This window comes from Coptis chinensis, chromosome 4 (genome assembly GCF_015680905.1).
Source record: "Coptis chinensis isolate HL-2020 chromosome 4, ASM1568090v1, whole genome shotgun sequence".
NCBI classification, from domain to species: Eukaryota; Viridiplantae; Streptophyta; class Magnoliopsida; order Ranunculales; family Ranunculaceae; genus Coptis; species Coptis chinensis.
The window spans coordinates 27900215-27925519 of NC_141459.1; the positions used below are offsets into that span (position 1 = coordinate 27900215).

The window sequence follows — 25305 nt, forward strand, 5'->3', positions numbered from 1 at the left end:
GCGTAGAGCCGGGAGAAAATGGAGAGGCTCTCTGCCTCTACTTTAACTAACATGGGACATCTATCACCAGTCATATCTTCTCCCAACGCTCATAATGGCCAATCTTCATCTGATTTGAACAATCGTTCCACTCCATTTGTGCTACCTACTCGGAAGGCATTGGCGCAGCGTGCACGTAGAGCTCGTGAGAAAATGGAGAGTTTCTCTGCCTCTACTTTAACTAACATGGGTCGTGTACCATCAGAAGCAGCAGACAACTCTCACTCACTATTGCAATCCTGTGTTCTAAAAGACAAAGGAAAGAGCATTGTTAAGTGATTTGGCGCCCCCCCATCTTGTATACCACAGTCACATATTTGGTTGGGTCATCCTCTACCGGGGACTCCACTTTCGAGAAAACAATGTTCTATGCAAAGAAAATGTTGTGGAACTTGGCGGTTGTTATCCTTAATCGGTCATAGTCGGATAACCACACCTTCTGAATCTACAGTCGTCCCTCTATATAAAGTGTTTGATCCGTCAACGAAATGCCATTTCACCCAATGCATATATATAATGTATTGCTTAGCATGTTCTTTGTAGTCCTGTGTCGAAAGATGTTCGAAAGGCGATGGGCGTTCCAACGAACCAGCATATGAAGAAGGAATAAGTATCTTAAATGAATCAATAATATCATGTGAAGACATGGAGGCAGATGTTCCAATTGGACCAATGACTAATCTACCGGTAGAACGTCATTTCCTTGGTCGGATGGATGTGCGTTGTTCACACTTTGTTCGCTCTTCACTGGCTAGATGAGAAATTAGGCACTCATCTAAGAAGAGGCCTAGGTTTGGGATGTGTTGTTTACAGGGCAAAATTCAGTTGCCTCTTCTTTCTCCATTGCCACCTTCTCTCCACTCACTCTATGAAGGATCTGGTGGACACGCAAACTCATTCCGTGAACACATTCGGTAATACAATGCATGTAATGCTTTTACAAGCCTTGGTATTATTCCAAACGAACGCGTGCTGAAGGGGCGGGGGCCAAAATCATTCGTTATACACGGAGAGCTTTATCATAGAGTTGGAGCATTGCTGCCGGATCAAGGCAGGGATCCCGTCTATTCACAACTTTACTTTTATGACGGCAATGAGGCTTTGGATCACCGCATTCGTCGTAATCCTAAACTGTCAAAGGAAGTCTTGAAAATCATCCAATCTGCTCTCACAGAGCTCAATGGCTTTTGTAAGCTATATAAGAATGCTTTTGAGATTTTAGATTCCCAAAATCTTGCAGACAACAATGTTCCGGCACGACTTCACTACAATCCTGGAATCGATCGACATCGATACAACCTACCATCAATAGACGAAATAGCTGTGCTTTTGCCAGGGGATGGTAGTGCTTTCGATAACATGCGAGATATTGTTCTACGTTTCAAAGGGGGTGGGTTAGCGAGGATCAGTGAGTGTAACCCTGCATATTTACCCCTTCATTATGTTCTTTTCTTTCCTAGAGGAGAATTCGGTTGGTCTCGATCTCGCGGTGGAACGTCATCGAATCGGTCCGGTAATCGCATGCGGCGCTTGACTCAGACGCAATACTATGCTTACCGTTTCTTCGATCGCCCAACCGAGTATTCCCTGATCTTGAATGGTGGTCCTCTAGGACAGCAGTTCATTGTCGATGCTTGGGCAGCCACTGAACAGAACCGCTTGCGTTGGATTAGAAATCGTCAAGCCGAAATTCTTTCAGAACTGTATCAGGGGTTGACAGATATTGCAGCCGAGGGGCTAAGCCCAAGCCAAGTTGGGCAGCGTATTATTCTGCCCTCATCTCATACAGGAAGTCCACGGCATATGTATGAAATATACCAAGATTCAATGGCTATCACACGGTATAATAAACATCCAGACATCTTTATAGTATCCACGACAAATCAAACCGGCCGGAAATTCAAAATGAGTGAAGAGTTATCAGAAATCAACTGACAAACCTGTGTTGGTTGCACGCTTTTGATCTTAAGCGAAAAGCAATCATGGAAGAAATATTAAAAAAAGGTGTGTTTGGCCGGGTCGTTGCACACGTCTACACCATAGAGTTCCAAAAGCGGGGCTTGCCTCACATGCACGCTCTTATATTCCTTCAACATGAGGATAAGATCCTCACTACTAAACAAGTGGATCGAATTGTATCTGCCGAGATTCCAGACCCTGATACGCATCCTACTCTCTTCCAGACCGTTATGAAGTGTATGATTCATGGTCCGTGTGGTGCTGAAAAACCAAACGCTGCCTGTAAGCAAGATGGACGGTGCAGGTTCCATTACCCACGAGAATTTGTTGAGAAAACGATGATGGATCAAGAAGGCTACCCTCTTTATATACGTCGCAACACTGGAAGAGTTTACAAGCGCATCAAAGACACAGTTGGCAACCGAAATGTAGCTCCATATAACCCATATCTATCTGAAAAGTTTGACTGTCACATTAATGTTGAAGTGTGTGCATCAGTTCGTGCAGTCAAATATATCCATAAATACATCTACAAGGGTTTTGACAAAACAACTATCGTCCTAGCAGGTGCCGATGATGAGATTCAACAATACATTGATGCAAGGTATATCGGGCCACCAGAAGCTGTATGGCGTCTGTTAGAGTTTAGGATGCACGAGGAGGTGCCCAATGTTGTTCGGTTGGCAATCCACTTGCCTGGCATGCATCGGGTTCTTTACAGCCCAAATGAACTAATGGATGAAATTATTGCTTGAGGAGAGCGTCAGGAGTCAACTCTCACTGCCTTCTTTAAATGTTGTGCTGCCAACCCAATAGCCTGAGGGTATACTTATCCAGAGATCCCTCACCGCTTTGCCTTCAACAAAATACTTAAACAATGGACACTCAGGAATCAAGCATCTTCTCCTGCTATTGGTCGGATGTATTTTGAGAAGCCTAATGCCGGAGATCGATTCTATCTACGGTTGTTGTTAACAGTTGTAAAGGGCCCCACATCATTTGATTCATTGAGATTTGTCGATGGTGTTCCATACAATACGTTCAAAGGAGCGTGTGTCGCACGAGGCCTACTGGAAGATGATGCAGAGTGGAAGAAATGTCTTGAGGAGGCCTCGAAAATGAGCACCGGTTATCAAGCTGCAGAGATTGTTCGATTATCCTACTTGAGTGCTCTCCAACCAGTCCAGAATTACTTTGGGCAAGATTTGGCATCTATATTTGTGATGACCTTGCGCCTAAGATGAAATCAGTTTTGCTTATACAAAATCCAACTCAAGAACAAGTTAACGACTACGGCTTATTTTTATTGGATCAACTTCTTATAGAAGGTGGGAGGAGCCTTTCCAACTTCCCTGACATGCCATTGCTGAAAGAAAAGTGGGGAGATATTGTCCCCAATAGGCTTATTTGGGATCAGCAACAACTCCAACATGAGGGACTGCAGCAAGAGGCAGATACTAATATTAGCCGTCTTAATGGAGAGCAACGCGCCGCTTTTGACTCAGTGACAGATTCCGTTCACAATGCAAAAGGTAAAGTTTTTTTCTTAAATGGGGCTGCAGGCACTGGGAAAACTTTTCTATACAATACCATTGCAGCCTCATGTCGTAGTGTTGGAAATATCGTTATTATGGTTGCTTCATCTGGCATTGCATCTTTATTATTGGTTGGTGGTAGAACTGCTCACTCAACCTTTAGCTTGCCGCTAAATGTGTTTGAAGACACCATGTGTGGTTTTTCTATGGACTTTTTGCAAGCCGGACTTTTCAAAGAGACCAAACTTATTATTTGGGATGAAGTCCCCATGCAACATAGGCACTGTGTTGAAGCTGTTGATCGATCACTTCAAGATATATGTAGTAACAAAAAAACATTCGGCGGCATCACAGTCATTCTTGGAGGCGATTTTCAACAGACTCTTCCTGTTATACCAAAAGGTGTCCGTGAAGATTTTGTTTCTTTGCATCACTCTGGAGGTCTTTACTATGGAGACATGTCCAGGTTTTGCATTTGGTTCATAACATGCGTCTCGACATGTCGAAACCGGACAACATCAATTTTGCAAACTTTCTTCTGAGAGGTTAAAAATTATTTTGAAATATGTTACTTTGAACGGTTTTCTCACAAATTCTACACATAATGACTAAATTTTCTCCTTTGGTTGATTATTTAGATTGGTACAAATCCAACCGAGACAATCGAGTTACCATCAGGTGTTCAAAAATGTTCGAACCTTGAAGATCTCATTGACTCTGTTTACCCAAAATTAAATGTGGAGGGCACCGCTTCAGCTGAGTTTTTAATAGAGCGCACTATTCTAGCTGCCCGTAATGACGATGTCAAGGAGATTAATGAACAAGCCTTAAATTTATTCCCTGGAGATGTTATTGAATATCTGGCTGCAGATAAAGCTATTGAAGGAGATAGGGACCCTCGGTCACAAGAAAGGGAAGCAACTCATAATTCACCTGCAAATCTCAATGGGTCTCATTTAAAAGCAAAAAAAAAAAAAAATGGCAGATCTAATACAGGTGTTGGTGAGTACCCAAGTGAGTTCTTAAACTCCCTTGATCCATCTAGTTTACCTCCTTTCAAACTAAAGTTGAAACGTGGAAGTCCAGTCATGTTGCTAAGGAATATTAAACCAAGAGATGGGCTCTGCAATGGAACGCGGCTAATAGTTCTTCAATGTGCTACCAGAGTGATTCAAGCTATAATTATAACTGGAGACAAAACAGGTCAGCCAGTACTTCTTCCTAGAATATCTTTGACGCCTTCGACTATAGAGATGGCTGTTCCCCATGACTAGGCGGCAATTCCCTATCGACTTCGCATCACGGGATGACGATTAATAAATCCCAAGGGGCAGCCCGGTCAAAATGCGTTGGGATAGATTTACGGACGCCAATGTTCAGTCATGGACAATTATCGTCGCACTCTCGAGATGCACATCATCAAAAAGAATTAGTGTCCTCCTTCCACAAGATGCTTACGGTTTGTACTACAAATATTGTCTACCCGAAGTTTTGCTATAACTAGAGGTATGTCGTCCTAATAACTCTGAACTATTGTAGCCGTCGTCTTTGTCACGGGAAATAGTTGGTTTACTTTGTAATTATGCACTTGACACTATACATGCTGTTGTAAGTCAACCGTTTCACTATCGTAGCCTTTTATAGCTGTGGCTCAGCTCATTCCTGATTTGAGCATTTCTCTGTTCAGGTTTTTTTCCATATATCCTTATCTGACTTATGCATTTCATAACTGAGTTACTTGTAGGCTAAATGTTTACAAAAAGATAACTTCTTTGTAAGCATTAGCTTTCCGTGCATGAGAAGTAGGCATTCTTATTCTACATGTAGTTCAGGTAATATCACATGCCTAACAAAAACTTAATATTATTCCACACTTACTCTTAAAAATGCAGTGCATTTACCCATATTCACGGTTGTCAATCCCGCCAACTGTATGTGGAGATAACCTGTCTGATCCATCGATTTCTGGTGTTTACCTATTTTTTTTAGCAGCTGGAATAAACTGCATAATTGAGGCCTACTCTCAAATTTTGTTGGTTGGCATGTGGTCAATACATGGTAGTTTTCCGAAATGGTTCTCAATCGATAGGTTTTAAAATTTGCGTGTGGCCTTAACATGCTAGGATCACCTAATATTATTCACATTTAATAAACTTTTAGAAAAACTTTAACCATCGACAACGGCAGCTCTTGGACCAAAAATCCACTTTGGAAAAAACATTCTAATTGCTTTTGGTCATGGTGTCTCTGTTTTTTGAAACTGCCTAACGAGAACCCTTGCTTATTTTGCTAAATTTATCTGTTTCCGATTCCTACTATAATGTGATATATTTCCATTCGCACTGTTTGTTTGTTTTTTGGCATTTGCAATTACTTGATATTATCCTGCAAAAAGAAAATGTTGTTTCGTTTCAGATGCAAACCATTTGTCATTTGTCGGCTTGGTGTAGGGTCTTATTTAATTTCTTTGCCGGCTTGATGTAGGGTCTTATTCCTCACATTCCGGCTTTGATTTAATCTCATTGGATATTATTCATTGTGTGTACAACCCTTTCCTACAGACAGATTAAAGCTTCACTATAGAATACAACAAAGCCGGAGATTTCTAAAGGCCTGAAGTAGAATTTGGTATGGAGTCAAGTACCAGAAGTGTTCCTATGGTGTGAATTAAACAAACTGTGTCTTTCGACCATTTCTTTCCCCACCACCACAAAGGCGCAGCCAGTTTGTTATTTTAAATGCAAAAAAATATTGTTCACATTCTAGGTCTGGCATTTATTTAGTCTCATTGTTTTGCTCCTTCCGAAGCTTACTTGAGTACCCGACATTCTAAACAAGCTTAGTTGCTAACTTATGGTGCCTGATGGTAATACTCTTGCAATGTGGAAGGATATCTCACCTTTTAAAAAGCATGTTTGTGTTCATGGCATACTAATATATGTCTGCTAATGTGCTGCAAATATTATAGTATTGTTTTTACTAATGATTATAAATTAAATGAGTTCGCTTGGTTAAAGCAGGCATCAACTACACCATGTCCTCGCTGAGTACCTCTTCGTAGACCTTAGTTGCACCCGTTTAGAATGGGTGGCAAGGGCTTTTAGTGTGCACTACTGTCTGAAGGTAAGACTGACGCTGAGATTTACATGCATCCTAACTTGACTAAGGAAACTAAATTGGTTACTTAGCTTTACATCACATTAACCAGGGAACCTTGAATTGTAGTTTGGGAATATGGAATACCAGAAATAGGCCCAACTTTGTGAATGCTACACTTTAGAGTGTTTGCAATCATGCCCGACATCATGTCAAGACAGTCACTGGAGCCTATGCTTCCCAAGCCAAGACGTCCCCTTCCATAACAACACTCGATAGTGACATTGTGTGTGCTCACCCTCAGCAAACTATATATGGCTGTTGCCCCAAGATTATCTTTCATGGAGCCTTAAGCGGATTCGAAAGCAAAATATGGTATTGCAGCAGCTTTCTGTGAGAGACCTTAATGCAGGCTTTTTCAAAAAAATGATTCCAGGTATATATGCATAACTGTTGAGCAACCATACAATGAAGTTGGGCGACCTTTCGAGCATGTGGAGCAGCACTGCTGCATCCCCTTAGTGCTTGAGTTCTTTCTCCTTATATTTAGTAACCCATGTTATAGGGAAGCCCCTGACTTTGACAAGCGGGAAAAGCAATATTCAGGAGTGGGAGTTGGTGTGGGAGTGGGAACCTTTTTATTTCTATTAAAGTTGAATGGTATTAACATGTGAACAAACTATAAATTGCAAGCGCATAAAGACCAGCAAACCGTACGCATTTCTTCCTATCCTACCTCACCCAAAATTCAATCAGACCTTCAACCCTTCGTCTTCTTCAACTGTTATCTTCATATTCCACGTTTAGTTGCCATGTAACAGATGGGCCTATTCTCCTTCCCTCTCTTCATGTATCTTTCTAACCTCTATAAATTCAGGCGGTTTTTCCTTCGTCAACATATGTTCAACTTCTTCACACCAAGAAACTTTCTATTATACGAGAATCGATGTCGGTAATCCCTTTCTCTCCTCCATTTCTAAAAATTATTTGTTTACCAGGGACTGTCTACTGTTAATTTTGCCCCTTTCATTAAACTTTGCAGCTACCAGTCAGATGTCGACGCAGAATTATCAAGATTTTGATAAAATCCGCAATGGATCTGACCGCCATAAAGTTTTAGGCCGCATCACAAGACTCTGGGAATCAGTCAATTTGAGTAATAAGTACACTAGGGAAGTGCTTAGCTTGGAGTTTCTTCTTTTGGATGCAAAAGTAATTACAATACAATGTGCCGTCTATGCGAAAACTAGAAAAAATCCTGGCCAAAACTAATTTATTCACTGACTTGGCTATTTTCAAGCATATATACAGGGTACTCATATTCATGTTGTCCTACTAAAGAAATATTTTACGGGTTTTGGAGATATCCTTCAAGGGAATGTGTTAAAGGAAGGTAATATCTACACATTAGAGAAATTCGACGTTTGGTTTGTGAAAAGTTATAGGCCGGTTGAGCATGATCACAAGATCTTTTTCAAAACTGGCACATTGATCGCGCCAATTAATGAAGAAGGTATTGACATTGCAAGGCACAAATTCGCCTTCTCCCAGTTTGACACTGTTTCAAGACAAGTTGGTGACAAAACTCACCTAATAGGTAATATTCTTTCAATGACCACTTACCTTTGTTAACTCAGCACTTTGTTGGTTGGCTTTCTCCTAACATTTATGTTACTAACGATTGTAGACGTGATTGGCCTACTGAAGAGCGTCGGCAACATTACACCCAAATTTGGGACAGTTTTCCAGGAGATTGTTATCATGGACAAGAGGTGACTTGCCGTCCTTACATCTTAAATGACCCCAGTATGAATTTTCCCTTCTAACACAGGTGATCCTATTATTAGTGAAATGGAATTGACTATTACATTATGGGGTCAGTTGACCGCCCAGTTTCCGGAAGACATTTTCTCACAACAAAGTGTTATTGTCATTGCAACTTCACTCAACGCAAAAGAAATTCAAGGTTAATAAATTTTTTGGATTCACACTATTGGAATTCGTTTTGCAGTGCTCACAAAAAAAAGCTACAAGTGTTTGACGTGTCCATATTGTTAGGTAAAATTTGTCTTTCATCACTCAGTGCAACAAAGGTCTACCTCAATTTGGATGTTGCCGATGTTACTGCCTACAGAAACAGGTTTATCTATCCTGCTCGCGCACCAATTCATTCTTCTATCATACAATTTGATCATGTTGCCTCTTACTCATGTCCTTTGTCACATTCCTTTTCATTATAGTTTGGAGGGTACCCACATGCAGATAGACCACCTTGATCCATCTACAACATTGGGCCTTTATGAGGAAGAACTGCTTAGAAACCGTAGGGTTTTGATAGACAAATTAAAAGAAATGGGTCTAGATGAATCCTACAAGGTAACGTTCTCTCCTTTTAGGTTTCTTATGTTTCGTTGCGTAATTCATTGATGGAAATGATTGTCTTAAAACAGGGAGAAACATATACTTGCAGAGCAACCATCGGATATATCTTCAACACAAATTGGTACTATAATTCATGCAGCAACAACAAGTGTAACAAAAAAGTTGTAGACAGAGTGTGCCCGGACTGTGGGGTTGAAGTTGGCAGCCGAAGTGAGAGGTGACTTATAAATTCCTTATCCAACCAATTCTTTGTTAGCTTAACTATCTTTGAAACTTTATTTCAAATGGACAGGTACATGCTACGCATGGATGTAGAAGATCCGTCTGGGGTTACTCTATTTGTTGCATTTGATAGAGAAGCTGAATATCTTATTCAAAAAGCCGTTACGGAATTGGTTGACTCCTACAAAAGGCAAGCCCCTGCAATTTTACATGTCACCTCGGTGTTTGTTTTTTAGTTGAAAAAAAAAATAACCTAGGTCTAGCCAATTTGAATTATCTTCTCACCGCTACGGAGAGAATGGGCCCGCAGTCGCTCGGATTGCATTGGAACAAGTTCTTTGGAAAAGAATTCATTTTCCAAGTTAAAATAAATTACTACAGCCAAAATAAGGAAAACCAATCTTTTGTTATCTACAAAATTTTTCCCAACTACTTTGTTGATGATGACACGATAAAAAAAGAAACCATTGAAAAGGTGATCCTCTGTTCCCTTTACTAAATTTCATATTAATTCACCTTCATTAAACTAAATCTGGTTCAATGCAGGATAAAACAAATCGAAGCACTGATTTAGATGATGGGCTTATTGGAGTTGAGGTGTCAAGCCAGGCTATGGAATTTGAACTCCCCCGAGCAAAAAAAACAAAGATAATGTAGTGGGTAAACGCTTATTCAACCATTTTCTCCATTTCACTTATACTCACTTGAACTACTCTATTGGTTTGTTTGTCATGAAAATAAAAACCAATCGGTATACCTAATTATTTTCTTCTCCCCAATGCAGGACATGTGTGCAAGGCATCTATCGAATCATGTGACCATTTTCTTCCTTCTCTAAGATTTTGTACTCACAAACTTCTCTTCCTTCAGCAGTCCACTTTTCAGATCTGCTGCGTTTTTAGTTTGCCTCTGTGTGACATTGTTAGACACTATGTATTGTCACAAGATTTCTTCTACTTTAAGCCAGGATGTGTTCTTAATTTGTGTTGTGTTTTTAAGACGCAATCTCTTATTTAATTTGATGTATGCTTGGGTTTGATTTTTTATAATTAATTCTTCTTGGTGCTATTATTCCCCCTCTTTTCACACTATATTGTTTCGCTTGCATACCATGAGCTAATTTCTCCTCCCAGAATTAAGCCCCCCCTACAATATGGTTTAACCGCTAAAGCAAAAAGGTAATGCCTTTCAACACGTTTAAACTTCTTTTCAGCAAGCCATTATGGTTAGTCCATCTGTCTTTTAGTATATATTCTACAAGCATTAACAGCTCAATTCTCCTGTTTCTCTTACTCCAAAAATCTATTAACGTTAAATTATGCATTCAAGCTGTCCCTAACGTGAGAACCTACTTATGCTAAAAGGGTTGACACCCCCACAGTGCAGTTATCGGAGTTGTCCAGAATTAGATCTCTTCAGAGCACTATTCACCAGCCTTCCTTTGCCCGGGTATGGTGACAGTTGTTGCCTGCCTTGCGAAGCTTTGAATTGTTGTTTGGGAATATGTGATACCCGAAATAGGCCCAACTGTAGGTTATGTAAATTCATGCAGTCGATAAGGTTAGTGAATTTCTGTCTTTTTAAATATATACCGAGTTTTCTTTTACAGTTTGAGAATTTCTTATTCCTTTTTTTCTTTCTACTTTAATTTGGTTCTCCATTTGTGTATCTGAGTACATTTGGTTTGTTTTGTAATATTTTGAAAATGCACATTAGTGATGATCCAGTCACCCTACTGCGTCGTCCCCATCCAGTCACTATATCAATACACATAGGTCAATCCGGATATAAGCAATCAAGGCGAAACCAAGCAAGTGTCCTTGATAAAGCTATTATTGATGTCCCATCAGACATGACATGAAGATTTATAAGCCAGTAGCAAGAGCTCTTCTCCCTCACTGCATCTGGGTAGACATTCTTCTGTGCAGCAACCTCCCATACTGAGCGGGCTTCCTCCTTGAGACTTGATTTGTTAAGGAAATCAATAACAGCATCAACAAGCCCTCTCTTGCTCTCCCTATCCTCCCTAAACCCTAAACCCTAAACTTCTCTCTTGCTCTCCCTAGACTGGGTCTTAACCCTTCTCTTCAGACTTATACTCTACTCCTTAGCTGGCATGTCGGATACCGCGATTACTTTAATGATATGGGTCATCTTTGAGCTCATGGCGCTAGTTACCACCCATCCTGTGCATGCCTTTCTGCAGTCCATATAACATCATGATTGCTCTTCATGCATTTTCATCCAGGTAATTTGCACGACCATAGCTGTGAATAAGACGATTATAAGTTACCACATTAGGGACGGAACCATCCTCAACCATTTCATCAAGTAACCTGTTTATGGCATTGAACTGTCTGGCACGTCCTAGGATGCCAACCATCGTTATGTAACTATGTTCATCATGCTTAAACCCAGGTTGATGTTTGAGATGTTATGCTATGTAACAGGGAATAAATGTTTGGAAGATGAGAGTTTTGTGTAAAATAATGGATTTTTATGTGTGTTGGTTCATCTTAGACATGTTATTCAGTATTTATACCAATTAATTTGTATCAAAGGGTGAAACTTTGAGCGATTTCTAATGGCCTGTAGCAGCATTTGGTCTGGAAGTGTTCGTATGGTGTGGAATATCAAACTGTGTCTTTGGACAGTTACTTTCCCCGCCAGGGCGCATCCCAGTCGTTACTTAAAATGCCCATATATATTGTTCAGGTGCTATGTTTGTTGTAGTTTAGTCTCTTTTGTGTGCTCCTTTTGAAGCTTACTTTAGTGCTACCCATTTGAAACGCACTCAGTTGCTAGCTCATGGTGCCTGACTCTAATACTCTTGCAATATCTAAGGAGGCTCGCCTTTCAAAAAGCCTGTTTGTGTTCATGACATGCTTACATATGTCTGCTTATGTCTTGCAAATATTATTGTATTGTTTTTAAGAATATTATCAATAAGATGAATTCGCCTGGTTAAAGTAGGAATCGGCTCCACCATGTGCTGGATGAGTATCACTTCTTTCACCTTATTTCTACCCATTTAGAATAGGAGTCAAAGACTTTCACTGTTGAACTACTGTGTGAGGGTTAGCTAGGCACTTAGATTTACACGCAACCTAACTTGATCAAAAAAACTAATTTGGTTAATTATCTCTACATCACATTAACTAGGTAACCTTGAATTGTTGTTTGGGAATATGTATTACCCGAAATAGGACCAAATTTGAGCATGCTGCAATACAAGGTGTTTATAATCATGCCCGACATCATGTCAAGGCAGTCGCTGAAGCCTACAATTCCCCAGCCAAGAACTCCATTTCCATAAGAACCCACATATAACAATATTGAGTATGCCCACACTCAGCAGCCTCTATATAGCATCAACCCCAAAATTATCTGCGATAGAGCCTTCAGCAGCTTTGATAACCAAAATGGGTACAACTGGAAGCAATCGTTTGAGACCACAACCGTTTCAACACTGAAAAAATAAGAAAATTCGGCAAAAAAACACACCCTGCCGAACGGCACTGCCACGTGTTCAAATAGATCACGTTTATAAACTGCAACATATAGCAAACTGAATGACCTGTTATTTAATGCTTCAATTATGCTATGAACTAAATGAGGGATTTACGCCAAAAAAAAATGTGACTTCAAAGCACATTAATACCCATAACTAAAACACGTTAGTAATTAAGTCAATTATAACTTAATTAACATTAAGTTTCACTTTTCGGTTCCACGTTAAGCTCTGACTCTATATAAATCATTTTCAACCAGATGAACAACAAAATTTGTTAAAAAGTTTCCCTTTTCTTTCCCCTCTTCATTGTGGTATGTTTGTATGTATTTTAAAATATTTCTTTCTAAATAGTTTTATTTTTTATTTTTATTTTTTTCTTCTATTATTAACCCGATTAATCATAATAAACTATCATTATTACAACTGCTACTAATCTATACTTTTTTCCGATGGAATTATTCCTACCTCATTCCTCTCAAATATTTTGATTGAATTAATATTTTTCTTTTTCAGGAATGGATAATCTGCCAATCATAGCTCCAAATACATGCAAGCCATCATCAACATCCTCTGAAGACAAATTCACCATTTATAAGGCCCATAACACCTCAATTATTACAAATCTAAAAGCAGTGAAATATGTTTTCGACTACATCTACAAGTCGCACATGAAAATAAAGATCTCGGTTGGGGAGAAGCCAATTGCAAAAAATAACGATATAGAACATGACTCAAATTCCATGGATGACATTAATTAATTTGTAACACATCACGAGTTAAACTCAATCATCACTTGCCACTATCTTACCTTCAACAAACAAATTGAAACTGTCAAGTTTTCTTATTACCATTATTTCCCCTTATAGTCAAATTTATACATTATTTATCTACTCCTAAATGCTTTCAATGCCTTGGCAAAATATTTAGTAAATAAAGTTACCCCAAACTGCATCCCCAATTAAGTATTTTTTTGGGCTGATTACACTTTCCATGTTGCCTACATTTCAAAAAAAAGATCAAACTACAAATAATATATGCGTTAGTTTATATTATATAAAATCGACTTTGTGCATCTACTGAATATCGACCATATTCAAACCAGGCGATGCATTGTTAATATATATATATATATATATATATATATATATATATATATATATATATATATATATATATATATATAATATATATAAAAAAAACCTATAACTAATCACAACTAAACAAACTAAAAAAAACATTTGCAACTATATAATAAGGTAACAAAAACTACAAAAAGTATGGATGGTTAATACACTTAATAATATTAATTTAATTTATACACTCTGTGCCGAAGGCACGGGCACTCACTAGTATATATATATATATATGGGGTGGGATCTGACCACACATGCTTGTAGCCACATTGTGGACCAAAGATGAATCCAGACCACCGATCTCGTGCATCAACAGAACTGATCCTACGGACATAGTCCATTCTTCTCCAAAAAACGAAATTCCAAAAAAACAAAATTTCAGAAATCAGAAAAACAAAAAACACGAAATAGGGGTGGGATAAAAAATCGAATGTTTACCTTCTTCTCCAAAAAAATCAGTGCGGCTACACTCTCCGAAAACAATTAAGGTTTGTGTTTACCTTCTCTCTTTTAATCTTATCTCCAAAAAATCAGTGTTTCACTCGAAAACAATGTGCTAATTAACCATTGTTGTGTTGAATTAAGGTGTTCATTGACGAATCAATCTTCGTTTCAAGCTTGGTTTAAGTCGGAGCAACCTTTATTTTCACAGGTTTGTTTCTTCCATTCAAACAAGATTTTGTTGTTCATAAATTGGGATTTTGCTTCTTTTTTATGGAACTAATTGGCGTTGCTATGGGTTTGTTTGATATTTGTTTGCTTTATAAACATTTAAGTGGGATTGAATTATTAATTGAAGATATTTTGTTTGTTTACTTGATTGGATTTATAAGAGATGAATGATTCAAAATAAATAAATCATTAAATCAAGCAATGAAGTTATGAACGGTGAACTCTGTCAGAGTTTTGAACTCTATCATAGTTTTGAACTCTTTCAAAGTTTTGAACTCTTTCAAAGTTTTGAACTCTGTCAGAGTTTGGTGAACTCTGTCAGAGTTTTGAGTTTTGAACTCTGTCAGAGTTCGGTGAACTCTGTCAGAGTTTTGAACTCTTTTCGAGTTTAGAGTTTTGAACTCTCGTGAACTCTTTCAGAGTTCGGTGAACTCTTTCAGAGTTCAGAGTTTTGAACTCTGTCAGAGTTCAGAGTTTTGAACTCTTTCAGAGTTTTGAACTCTGTCAGAGTTCACAGTTTTGAACTCTTTCAGAGTTCGGTGAAATTTCTCGCTTGCTCAATCAAGGCCTGCAATTGGGTGGGACTGCGATTCCAGACGATGCACAGAACGAGTTCATGGAGGCATACAATTTGACCCGGTGCAAGTTCATTGGCAGACGATATCGTGAATGAGCATATGATTTAGGTATGTTGAGTTTGGTTAGTTTAGGGTTTAGTGGTTAGCATAGGATTTAGGTATGTTGAGTTTGGTTAGTTTACCTCCTTTTATCTTGTGTTGGGACGAGTGTTGGAAATGGAAATGGTGAACATGAGGAAGCAAGTGGAGAGGTTAGTTTTGCAGGAATGAAGCACACACACATGTTGACTTTGAAACTGGAAAGCTTTAAGGATTGTGCTAGTGTATAACAGATTAGGAGTAAAACAAACTCGCGATTTTTAGCTGCTATGTTGTTTGTAGAGTTTTTGAACCTTGAGGATTTGGACTGTTGTGTTAGAGTACATTGAATGAGGAATTAGTGCACATGGACTTGTAGTTGATAGGTATTTACTATAGTTCCTGAAGCTTGAGTAACTTAATTGCTGCTCTAGGGTACACTCTATTTGGACTATTCCTTTAGCTGATTAATGTCTGCTAGATATATGAAGACAATGATGTTTCTGCAAATTTAAAATCCGTATAACTATTCCTTTACGAGTTTCATGATTGTGAGATCAAGCTGGTTTGGAGCTGAATTTAGAAAGCCATTCTTATGAATACCAAAATCTTTTTGTTGTGTTTAGATACATTCTCATAACAGAATGTATTATCTTCACAAGGGCTATCATCACCACTCACCAGGGACATTTGTCCAATTTGCCTTGATCATTACGAACTTATCTTATAGGCTGTTAATAGAAGCTTGTTTGCTTGCTCTTCTTGACATTCTGTAACTGAATCTTTGGACTGGAGACCTTAATAGAATAGATATTACACTTAATGATTGCAAAAGGTCTATTGCATAGTTAATTATATTTGGCTTTATCTGAAACATTTGTAATACGTTGTTGCTTACAATGTTCATCCTTATAAGACTTGTAGTGTTCCTCTTGGTGCAGGTTGCGATAATGGTTCTGCAAAGAATGTTGAAGAAGTTGAAGTTAAGAAAGTGAGGAAATGGGTTCAGACTTCAGAGTGCCCTCTCTTTAGGCAGTAAAGCAGTGGTCTATTATATATCCGCTTATTTGCTGAAAGTTATGTCCACTTACTGGAGAGATTGCAGACTTTTAAGTACTGGAGAACTGTAGTGTCATTTGTTGGGATGTCAAAGTATTTGAGCATGTGTAACAAACATGTTAACCCTGAAATTCTGTTCCTGAAACATGTTACTACAGTTCCTGAAGCTTGAGTAACTTATCTGTTCACATTTTAGATTTTGATAACATAGATTTTGAAAACTTATTAGTACTTTCAGAGGGTGTCTGGTTATTATTCAGTGGTCAGGATTGATTACACAAACAAACACTGTTCTTTTGCCTGACCTGATTGATTACACTTTTATTTTTTTGTTTGTGTTCTATGCAAAATGTTGTGTTGTGTATTATTGCCTCTATGAGTCTATGGATTCATCATAACACGAAAGTATATGGACTTGCAAAGGGGCTTGAAACTTGACCCGAGCCTGATCTAATAATTTTTTTCGTTTCATTTTGTTGGTCTCCTCAGATAAACGCGCATTGCTTCATTTGAATTTATTGCTTAGCCCACGACAATATCCTGCTTCATTGCGTTTGCTAGAAAAGTGGCCAGACTATAACCCCATGGTTTTCACAAAAGGTCTACCATTATCCAATCAATAACAATTTACACACAAATCTAATGCGAGCGCGCAATGTTTTTGCCAAAACACAAAACATCTGTTTTTGCCTCTTGAGCGGTGTGGCCATGCACCGGACTAAGGCCAAACGGTGTGGCACACGCTCAAGAGTAAAAAAATAGACAACACAACAACCATTTTCCCAACCCACACCGTTTTGGAAATCCCAAACGGTGTGGACACACAAACGTTCAAGAGTCAAATAAAATAGACAACACCATTTTTAACCCATTTCAAATCCCAAATGGTGTGGCCACACTGTTCAAGACTCAAATAAAACAGACGATACCATTTTTAACCCAGTTCAAATCCCAAACGGTGTGGCCACACCGTTTGGCCACACCGTTCAAGACTCAAATAAAACAGACAACACCATTTTTAACCCAGTTCAAATCCCAAACGGTGTGGCCATGCCGTTTGGGACTAAGTCCAAACGGTGTGGTCACACCGTTTGGGACAAGAGGCAAAAAAAAACGGTGTGGTCACACCGTTCAAGAGGCAAAAAAGACACCATTTTTATCCAAGTTCAAATCCCAAACGGCATGGCCACACCTAGTTTGGTGTGGCCAATTTGGTGTGCAATACAAAACTACCTAGCCAGGTCGTTTTAGCCTCGAATTTTGTCTCTCAGTCCAGTCCAATCACTGTACACATCAATAATTACTACATGCATAATTACGTTTAAATCAACTGTTATACTAAAACTCAAGTTCATATAATTTACTAAAACTTCTGACATGTAAAACTTCTGAAAGGTAATCAAGTTCTGACATATAATCAAGTTCATATAATTTACTAAACTTCTGATTGGTTCCAAAATGAATAAATAGTTTACTAAAACTATGATAACTAAAACTCTGACAATTCACCCAAATAACTAAAACTCTGACAATTCACCCAAATAACTAAAACCCAAAATAAAACTCAAATCACTAAAACTTCTTCACAATTCCAGAACTTTGACAGCCCCACCAAATAAAGTTGGTGACATGAATGGCGCGATATATTAAATGTCCTCAAACAACCACCACCGCTCCTTGCTAGGTTCCATACGAGCAGGATAAAACTGGATAAAGGGAAATGTTATCATTTGTGCCCTCGTCTTCGTTCTCCTCCCCATCCTCGTCTTCGTTCTCCTCATCATTGTCGTCTCTGTCCTCTAACTCTACATCCACATCAGAAATAAAAATGAGCGTCTGGCTGGTCCGGTGGAATTCCCTCATTGTCCCTGATTTTTCTCTTTAACATTGTCGATTGTGTCAAAACTCTCAACCTCCAAAAAAACCTTCTCAGATATATTCACTTAACCTGCAAATAAATCGAGTCATAGTTACAAGTAGATAAGCACAAGTTCACCACAAGTTCATAACCGTGAGTCATAGTTACATCGAGAGTCATAACCACAAGTTCACCACAAGTTGTTACCAAGATAAGCAAAATGGATTAACCAAAGAAGTTCACAAAATGAATTAACCAGCATAATTACATTCACCACAAGTTCACAAAAAAACGCAATACAAAGAACTTGAAATCAACCACGCACTCATCTAATTTTACAATGAAACTCGAATTCTTTCGACAAACCATCGTTGTCAATTTCAAGTGTAATTTTGACTTTTTTATCTTTTTTTGAAGACGAGGAAGAGGTGACTGTGGAAGAGCTTGAACTCGCTGCCAACTCAATGTTGCTCCTTAACCAAGCTAACAACGTATCCAACCATTCAAAATCCTTCCCACACTCGGTGCAATTCAAGAATTTTCTGCCTTCATTTTCCGTTTTCTTCATTGTTGTGTTAACCTTTCTGAACCCCGCGCAATTCAACTGTCTGCATCTTAGATTATCTAGAGGTACTAATGACGATGCTCTCGCGTCTTCCAACCATTGGAAGTCTCCGCAAGCGCGACAGGTTAAAAAAATTTTCCCAAGAGATTGGATTTGGCTCGACTGTTTCAGGATCCTACTTCCACGACATTTTCGAATGCAACAAGGCGTAGACAACCAACAACATTTCTCTGATAAATGAGTGTTATCACCACACCTATTGCACAAAGTTCTTTCCATCTACAGTAACAAAAATCCAAACAAACAAACATCCATTTAGCTACACTTGTCTAACAAACCAATAAAAAGAAAACTACAACCTATTTGAACTAGGACACAAGGACACAACTAATTAAAAAGAAAACTATTTCTATTCTTTAGTTACACAACTAACTCTTGGGTTCAAGACCTTAAAAAGTGTCTCTTTACAGATAAATAACTATGGAAGTGGCCATATGTCATATACAAAGTGTCCATGTTACTTAGCAAAAATCCAAAATTTGATTTTTGTCATCATCCTCGTCAAGAAGATATCTCTTCTTGGACACCTCCTGATTGTATAACTATCCAAATCACCTTTTCCTTTGCAACTTCATCTCTAAAAACGTATTTAAGAATTAGCCTCACGCCTTCACATTAGATATTCTAACTTCAACTTCCCAATTTTGTATCAACAACTCCTTTTTTCATATAGACTTTAAAGAAGTAAAGTACGAGGTACTAAGTAAAACTTCACAGTAAAAGGCTTCCATTAGCCTATAGTAAAAGTACATAGTCAAAAGAAGGGAAAACCAACCACATAAAGTATCTTCCCTGCAGTAACCTTTACAAACAGGGGGTCAAGTCTATTACCCTAGTCCAATCTGGGTCAGTACTCATGAAAGTATTTTGACACAGAGTTTGGTGAACATTTGGGCTTTAAACCTAGTGTTAGAGGAGGCCTGCGAAAATATGGCTTAGAAGACTTAAGATAAAATCAATGCAATCGATGTCATATGTCGTACTTTGTACAAATTCCAGTCTCTTACAATGATTGTTAAGGTGAACTAAAGAGAAGAGGGTATTCCACACTCTCTTCATGGCAACAGAACGAAAGAGATAAAGAGAGGCCTCTGGTTTCTGCAAGAGAACCAAATGTCTTTCAAAACTAAAACATCGCAAGCTTCAAACACATTTCGACGTAAGTCCCTGATCCGACTAAATACAAAAGAAAGCCCATGCACAAGCATAAAAGTGAGTTCTTCCCTACTTCACTTGTCCAACAAACCAATAAAAAGTTGAGTTTTCTAATTTTATATAGAAAGTCGCTAAACCGAGAGATCCAAGAACAACTTAAAACCTAAGCGCACAATGCGGATGCATCTAAAAGCTTGTTGTAGCTCACAAAGCGGATTACATACTGGAGGCAAAGAGGAAAAAATATACATATTTCGAGGGTAGCTCCTAACTCACTTCATTTCAAATGAGCCAATTCGGTTAACTCAACTCGACAGAAAACTTCAAAACTTTGAACTCTAACAGAGTTCAAAACTCAAACTCGAAGAGTTCAAAACTCAAACTCGAAAGAGTTCAAAACTCGATTCAAAACTTCACACCGCTCATAACTTCATTGCTTGATTTAATGATTTATTTATTTTGAATCATTCATCTCTTATAACAGAGTTCAAAACTCTGAACTCTGAAAGAGTTCAAAACTCTGACAAAGTTCAAAACTCGACAAAGTTCAAAACTCTAACTCGACAAAGAAGTTCAAAACTCTAAAACTCGAAAGAGTTCACCTAACTCGAAAGAGTTCAAAACTCCTCGACGAGTTCACCGCTCATAACTTCATTGCTTGATTTAATGATTTATTTATTTTGAATCATTCATCTCTTATAAATCCAATCAAGTAAACAAACAAAATATCTTCAATTAATAATTCAATCCCACTTAAATGTTTATAAAGCAAACAAATATCAAACAAACCCATAGCAACGCCAATTAGTTCCATAAAAAAGAAGCAAAATCCCAATTTATGAACAACAAAATCTTGTTTGAATGGAAGAAACAAACCTGTGAAAATAAAGGTTGCTCCGACTTAAACCAAGCTTGAAACGAAGATTGATTCGTCGATGAACACCTTAATTCAACACAACAATGGTTAATTAGCACATTCTTTTCGAGTGAAACACTGATTTTTTGGAGATAAGATTAAAAGAGAGAATGTAAACACAAACCTTAATTGTTTTCGGAGAGTGTAGCCGCACTGATTTTTTTGGAGAAGAAGGTAAACATTCGATTTTTTATCCCACCCCTATTTAAAATGTTTTTGTTTTTCTGATTTCAAATTTTGTTTTTCCGAATTTTGTTTTTTGAGAAGAATGGACTATGTCCGTAGGATCGGGCTGTTGATGCACGAGATCGGTGGTCCGATTCACTATGTCCACAATGTGGCTCACATACATTCTGTGGTCATATCCCCTTTATATATATATATATATTTATATACGGGCGGCTAGGTAGACAGTGAGAATTTCGATAAAGATCCAAACAGCAGCCAGAATATCGGCCCTTGGATCATAGCCGTCGATCGATGAAAAAACGATATTTCGAAGGGTCTGGGTTTCGAAATTCTACTTTTACGAAGGGTTTGGGTTTCGAAATTTCCTCCCAGCAAACAACAAACTAAAATCATCAACAAACTTAACAAACAACAAATTCAAAATCAAAACCACCGAAATCATCAACAACAAATCATCAACAAAATCAAAACCACCAAAAAACCCAAAATCAAACCCAAAACCCCTTATTTTCGATTTTCAAACACCCAAATTTAAAGAACCCATCTTAAAATTCGATTTGAAGAACCCAAAAACCCCCATTCTTGATTCTCACAAGGTATGTACTTTTGAAATATTTTGAAATATTTGTTCAATTTTTTTTTTTTTTTTAATTGATACATGCGGTTTTGCTAATTACTTGTTGTTTTAGTTTGTGTTTGGTTGCTAGCTGTTTGGGTTTTTACTAAATGATTGGTGTGAATAATTGGGTTTTTAGGAGTTATGCTTGTAAAATGGTTAGGACTTTGGTTCAGTTGATGAGAACTCTTGACAGAATGCCTGAAGAGGTAAAAATCTAATAATCCATTTCTGCTATCTAAAGTTACACTGTTGGTTTTGATGTATTTGTGAACATTTTATGAGTTGTTGATAAAATGTTGGAATTGATTTGTGTTTCAACGTTCTATTTTGATGAAGTTTCACTACTATGATGATATTACGGTATGATCGATGTTTCATTTGACTTGTTATGAAACTTAAATGTAGTCATGCAGTATGTTTTAGCTTGATATGTATGTCGTTACGATCCTAGATTTGTTATTGGTTTGTGTATAGGACGTACACATGACCTAGGAGGTTAGTGGTGACAAAGGGACCGGATGCGGTATAGTGTGGGAAGACAGGTTGCACAGGATCAGATCCGCAGTATTCCAACCGCTCTGGAACTGCTGCGAAACATGGAGAGTGGGAGAGCGGCACCAGGAACCGCAAGATAACCGCTGCAGTACGTGGAAGGAGAAAAGATATAAGAAAGAGAGTGAGAACTGGAAAAAAGAGAGGAAAAGAAAAGAACGAGAGAGGAGTAAGATTAGAGGTTGTAATCACAGTCAATATATTTTGGCGCCGTCTGTGGGGAGTAGCGAAATAAAATGGCCACCATAACAAAAAAGGGGGTAGGAATACCTAGGAAAGAAGTTGTTCGAGAGGTAGTAGAGGAAGAAGCGAGTGAAGAAAGAGAGGTGAGTAGAGAGGAAGACATATCTGATGTGGCGGCAGACGCCACCAGACTTATGCAAGAAGAAATAGTCAGGTTAAGAAACGAGAACGATGAGTTGAGAAAGGAAAGAGACACCGCACAAGATGACATGGAACAGGGGGATCGCCGGGGCAGTGAGATGGAAGGGGAGAATGAGGTATACCAGTCTAGGGGGGCAGATACGGTAGAGGGCATCACCGGAAGTGGTACAGCCATGATCGAGAAAGATAGAGAAGCTAACCGTGCGGTAGAAAAAATGAACCAAAGTGCCGCTCAAAAGGAGGTTGCTAACCTTAACAAGAATCCACTGGCGGATTCGATCTGGAATTCAGAGGTGCCTAAGAGATTCAGTCAACCAAGATTCAAAAGGTATGATGGGAAAGGCGACCCAACTGATCATTTGCATCATTTTAGACAACAGATGCCATTGTGGCAGGAAAATAAGTATGACGGACTGCACTGCATGATGTTCCCTACAAGCCTTAAGGGGGGCGCTTCGGATTGGTATTACCGCCTATCTTCGCGGAGCATCAGTAGGTTTGAAGAACTAGAGCGAGCCTTCGTGGACCATTTCATCCACCGAAAACGGAGAGTAGTGGATATCGCGACAATCGCTTAACATCAAACAGAGGTCAGCGGAGTCGTTAAGGGGAGTTTCGTGGCAGATTCAAAGAAGAGACCCTGAGGGTGGAGAATCTGGAAGAGCATACCTCGGTCATTGCATTTTAGCACGGCTTGAAGCAGGGGACTAGGGTGCACGAATCAGTGTCCAAAATCGAAATCACCACTCTGCACGCTCTGTACCCAAAGGTAGAAAAGTATATTTGGTACGAAGATATAATGCAAAGAAATGCGAGGGAACAAAAAAGATCGGGGAAGGCAGTACAGGCAGTGGATAAAGACGACAGACGGGATAGGGGTAAGAGAGAAGAGAGAGAAGGGGGATCCAACAGAGGGGAAAGACGTGGACCCGACAGATCGGGAGATCGGAACAGGAGAGATATTCGTGAAAGAAAGCCGTACCGTGAGATAGAACAAACACCTCTTAATAGGCCGTTAGAGGAAATCTTGCCACTTATCAAGGGACTGCAGCATTATGAAGGACCGCGGAATACACCTGGAGAGATTGAGGGAAAACCTTTCTGTGCCTATCATCAGATTAGAAACCACGCCACTAACGAATGTTATGCTTTGAAGTGGCTGGTGGAAAGAATGATTGAGAAGGGGATGCTTAGAGAGTATGTCGCGGAGGTTCGTCATGCGGAGAGAGGACAAGCTCCCGCTAGGGTCTTGGGAACAATAAATGTCATTTACAGTGGAGAAACACTCGGGAGGAATGCCCACCGTGACAAGATGAGAAGGACAGCGAGCTTACAACAGGTTAATGAGGTGACAAGCATGACGCGGTTAGTTTCAGGAACCGCGATTGCCGAAGGAAACATAACTTTCACTCCGAAAGACTTGGAATCAGTGACTTCGCCGCATGAAGATGCGTTGGTGATTACCATAGCAATGGGTAATTATCTAGTGAAGCGAGTGTTGATAGACTGCGGAAGTTCAGTAGACATGTTGTTCATAGGGGCCATGGAAGAAATGAATATAGATAGGGATCAGTTGAGGGTTTCTCAGACTAATTTGTATGGCTTCAATGGAAGCATGACAAAAGCCTATGGGGGAAATAACGCGTTACCCGAATAAAGCGGTCCCGGCGACGGTATTCACCAGATTTATGGTGGTAGATACGGGGTCCCAGTATAATGCCATTCTAGGGAGAAGATGGATTCATGAAATGAAGGCTATTCCGTCGACCTATTATCAGGTGATCCGCTTCCCCGCGGGTGTACGAAATAAAGGGGGATCAGGTCGCGGCTCAGAATATACACCAAGTGACGGTAAAAAGTATGGTCCGTGGAATAGGGGGTGAAAAGCCGACGAATGACAAGGGAGAAGCGTAGCAATTACAGGAAGCAGTACTCACTGAAGGATGCGAGTCTCATCAGAGGCCAAAAACTCTGGATGAAATTGACATCGTGAACCTGGGGGTGGGAGAGGAAGAAAAATTTACTTCAGTTGGGTCGGATTTGCCAAAAGAGTGGAAATTCAAACTGACACAATTATTAGCAGAGAATGTTGACATATTTGCTTGGGCGATTGAAGATATCACAGGAATAGATCCAGAGTTCGCTTGCCATCACATTACACGAAGGAGGTCGCGAAGCCTATAAGACAGAAAATGAGAAGCGTAAGACCCAAATATGCGGAAGGGATTCGCGAAGAAGTTATACGGCTTAGGGATGCGGGTATAATCAGGGACGTAGGATGTACGGAGTGGCTGTCCAACGTGGTCGCGGTTCCAAAAAAGAACGGCAAGGTTCGTATGTGTGTGGACTTTACAGACGTAAATAAAGAGTGTCCCAAAGACTGTTATCCTATGTCGCGGGTGGATGAGTTAGTAGACAGAATAGCTGGTTTCAAGATATTCTCTTTCATGGATGCTTCCATGGGATATAACCAGGTCGCGATGTTTGGCCCGGATCAAGAAAAGACTACATTAAGTGGTGGAAAGGAGGTAATACGTATTGTTATACAAGAATGCCTTTTGGTTTGAAGAATCGGGGGGCTACATTTCAGCCGTTGGGGAAAAATGTTCGAGGACAAGATTAGAAAGGGCATGGAAATATATATTGATGATATGGTGGAGAAAAGCATGTCGGAAGAGGAACATTTGAAGGGGTATCCGTGAAACCTTTCACATCTTCTGCGGAAGCATAGTCCGGGTTG

General features: G+C 39.2%; 4 protein-coding genes and 2 long non-coding RNA genes across 6 annotated transcripts; all 6 read left to right on the forward strand.

Annotated features, from left to right (window-relative positions):
- The first annotated feature begins 684 nt into the window (after positions 1 to 684).
- On the forward strand, positions 685 to 1974 carry LOC147503005 (uncharacterized). Its single transcript, XM_086604679.1, has 3 exons — positions 685 to 756; positions 853 to 953; positions 1065 to 1974. The coding sequence occupies exons 1-3, from the start codon at positions 685 to 687 to the stop codon at positions 1972 to 1974; spliced, it is 1083 nt and encodes a 360-aa protein (XP_086460805.1).
- Positions 1975 to 2021: 47 nt separating this feature from the next.
- Positions 2022 to 2753, forward strand: LOC147503006 (uncharacterized). The gene has a single exon (XM_086604680.1). The coding sequence runs from the start codon at positions 2022 to 2024 to the stop codon at positions 2751 to 2753; it is 732 nt and encodes a 243-aa protein (XP_086460806.1).
- A 485-nt stretch (positions 2754 to 3238) lies between these two features.
- Positions 3239 to 4807, forward strand: LOC147503007 (uncharacterized). Its single transcript, XM_086604681.1, has 2 exons — positions 3239 to 4024; positions 4172 to 4807. The coding sequence occupies exons 1-2, from the start codon at positions 3239 to 3241 to the stop codon at positions 4805 to 4807; spliced, it is 1422 nt and encodes a 473-aa protein (XP_086460807.1).
- A 2194-nt stretch (positions 4808 to 7001) lies between these two features.
- LOC147503008 (replication factor A protein 1-like) lies at positions 7002 to 9469 on the forward strand. The gene is made up of 9 exons (XM_086604682.1): positions 7002 to 7065; positions 7672 to 7841; positions 7941 to 8226; positions 8317 to 8401; positions 8477 to 8595; positions 8688 to 8769; positions 8870 to 9005; positions 9080 to 9228; positions 9304 to 9469. Exons 1-9 carry the CDS (start codon positions 7002 to 7004, stop codon positions 9467 to 9469), a joined length of 1257 nt encoding a protein of 418 aa, XP_086460808.1.
- Positions 9470 to 9777: 308 nt separating this feature from the next.
- Positions 9778 to 10301, forward strand: LOC147503009 (uncharacterized). Its single transcript, XR_015220098.1, has 2 exons — positions 9778 to 9893; positions 10018 to 10301. It is a non-coding gene; the product is annotated as an uncharacterized LOC147503009 (long non-coding RNA).
- Positions 10302 to 14350: 4049 nt separating this feature from the next.
- LOC147503010 (uncharacterized) lies at positions 14351 to 16502 on the forward strand. The gene is made up of 2 exons (XR_015220099.1): positions 14351 to 14532; positions 16150 to 16502. It is a non-coding gene; the product is annotated as an uncharacterized LOC147503010 (long non-coding RNA).
- The last annotated feature ends 8803 nt before the right edge of the window (positions 16503 to 25305 follow it).

What these genes read in the sequence shown, in the direction of transcription:
- LOC147503005 (XM_086604679.1), top strand. Translation starts at nt 685, where the DNA reads ATGGAGGCAGATGTTCCAATTGGACCAATGACTAATCTACCGGTAGAA. An exon ending in ATTTCCTTGGTCGGATGGAT is followed by an intron (nt 757 to 852) that starts GTGCGTTGTTCA and finishes TGTTGTTTACAG; the next exon opens with GGCAAAATTCAGTTGCCTCT. An exon ending in TCATTCCGTGAACACATTCG is followed by an intron (nt 954 to 1,064) that starts GTAATACAATGC and finishes GCTTTATCATAG; the next exon opens with AGTTGGAGCATTGCTGCCGG.
- LOC147503006 (XM_086604680.1), top strand. Translation starts at nt 2,022, where the DNA reads ATGGAAGAAATATTAAAAAAAGGTGTGTTTGGCCGGGTCGTTGCACAC.
- LOC147503007 (XM_086604681.1), top strand. Translation starts at nt 3,239, where the DNA reads ATGAAATCAGTTTTGCTTATACAAAATCCAACTCAAGAACAAGTTAAC. An exon ending in GCATTTGGTTCATAACATGC is followed by an intron (nt 4,025 to 4,171) that starts GTCTCGACATGT and finishes TTGATTATTTAG; the next exon opens with ATTGGTACAAATCCAACCGA.
- LOC147503008 (XM_086604682.1), top strand. Translation starts at nt 7,002, where the DNA reads ATGGTATTGCAGCAGCTTTCTGTGAGAGACCTTAATGCAGGCTTTTTC. An exon ending in TTTCAAAAAAATGATTCCAG is followed by an intron (nt 7,066 to 7,671) that starts GTATATATGCAT and finishes TAAACTTTGCAG; the next exon opens with CTACCAGTCAGATGTCGACG. An exon ending in GTCTAGATGAATCCTACAAG is followed by an intron (nt 9,006 to 9,079) that starts GTAACGTTCTCT and finishes GTCTTAAAACAG; the next exon opens with GGAGAAACATATACTTGCAG.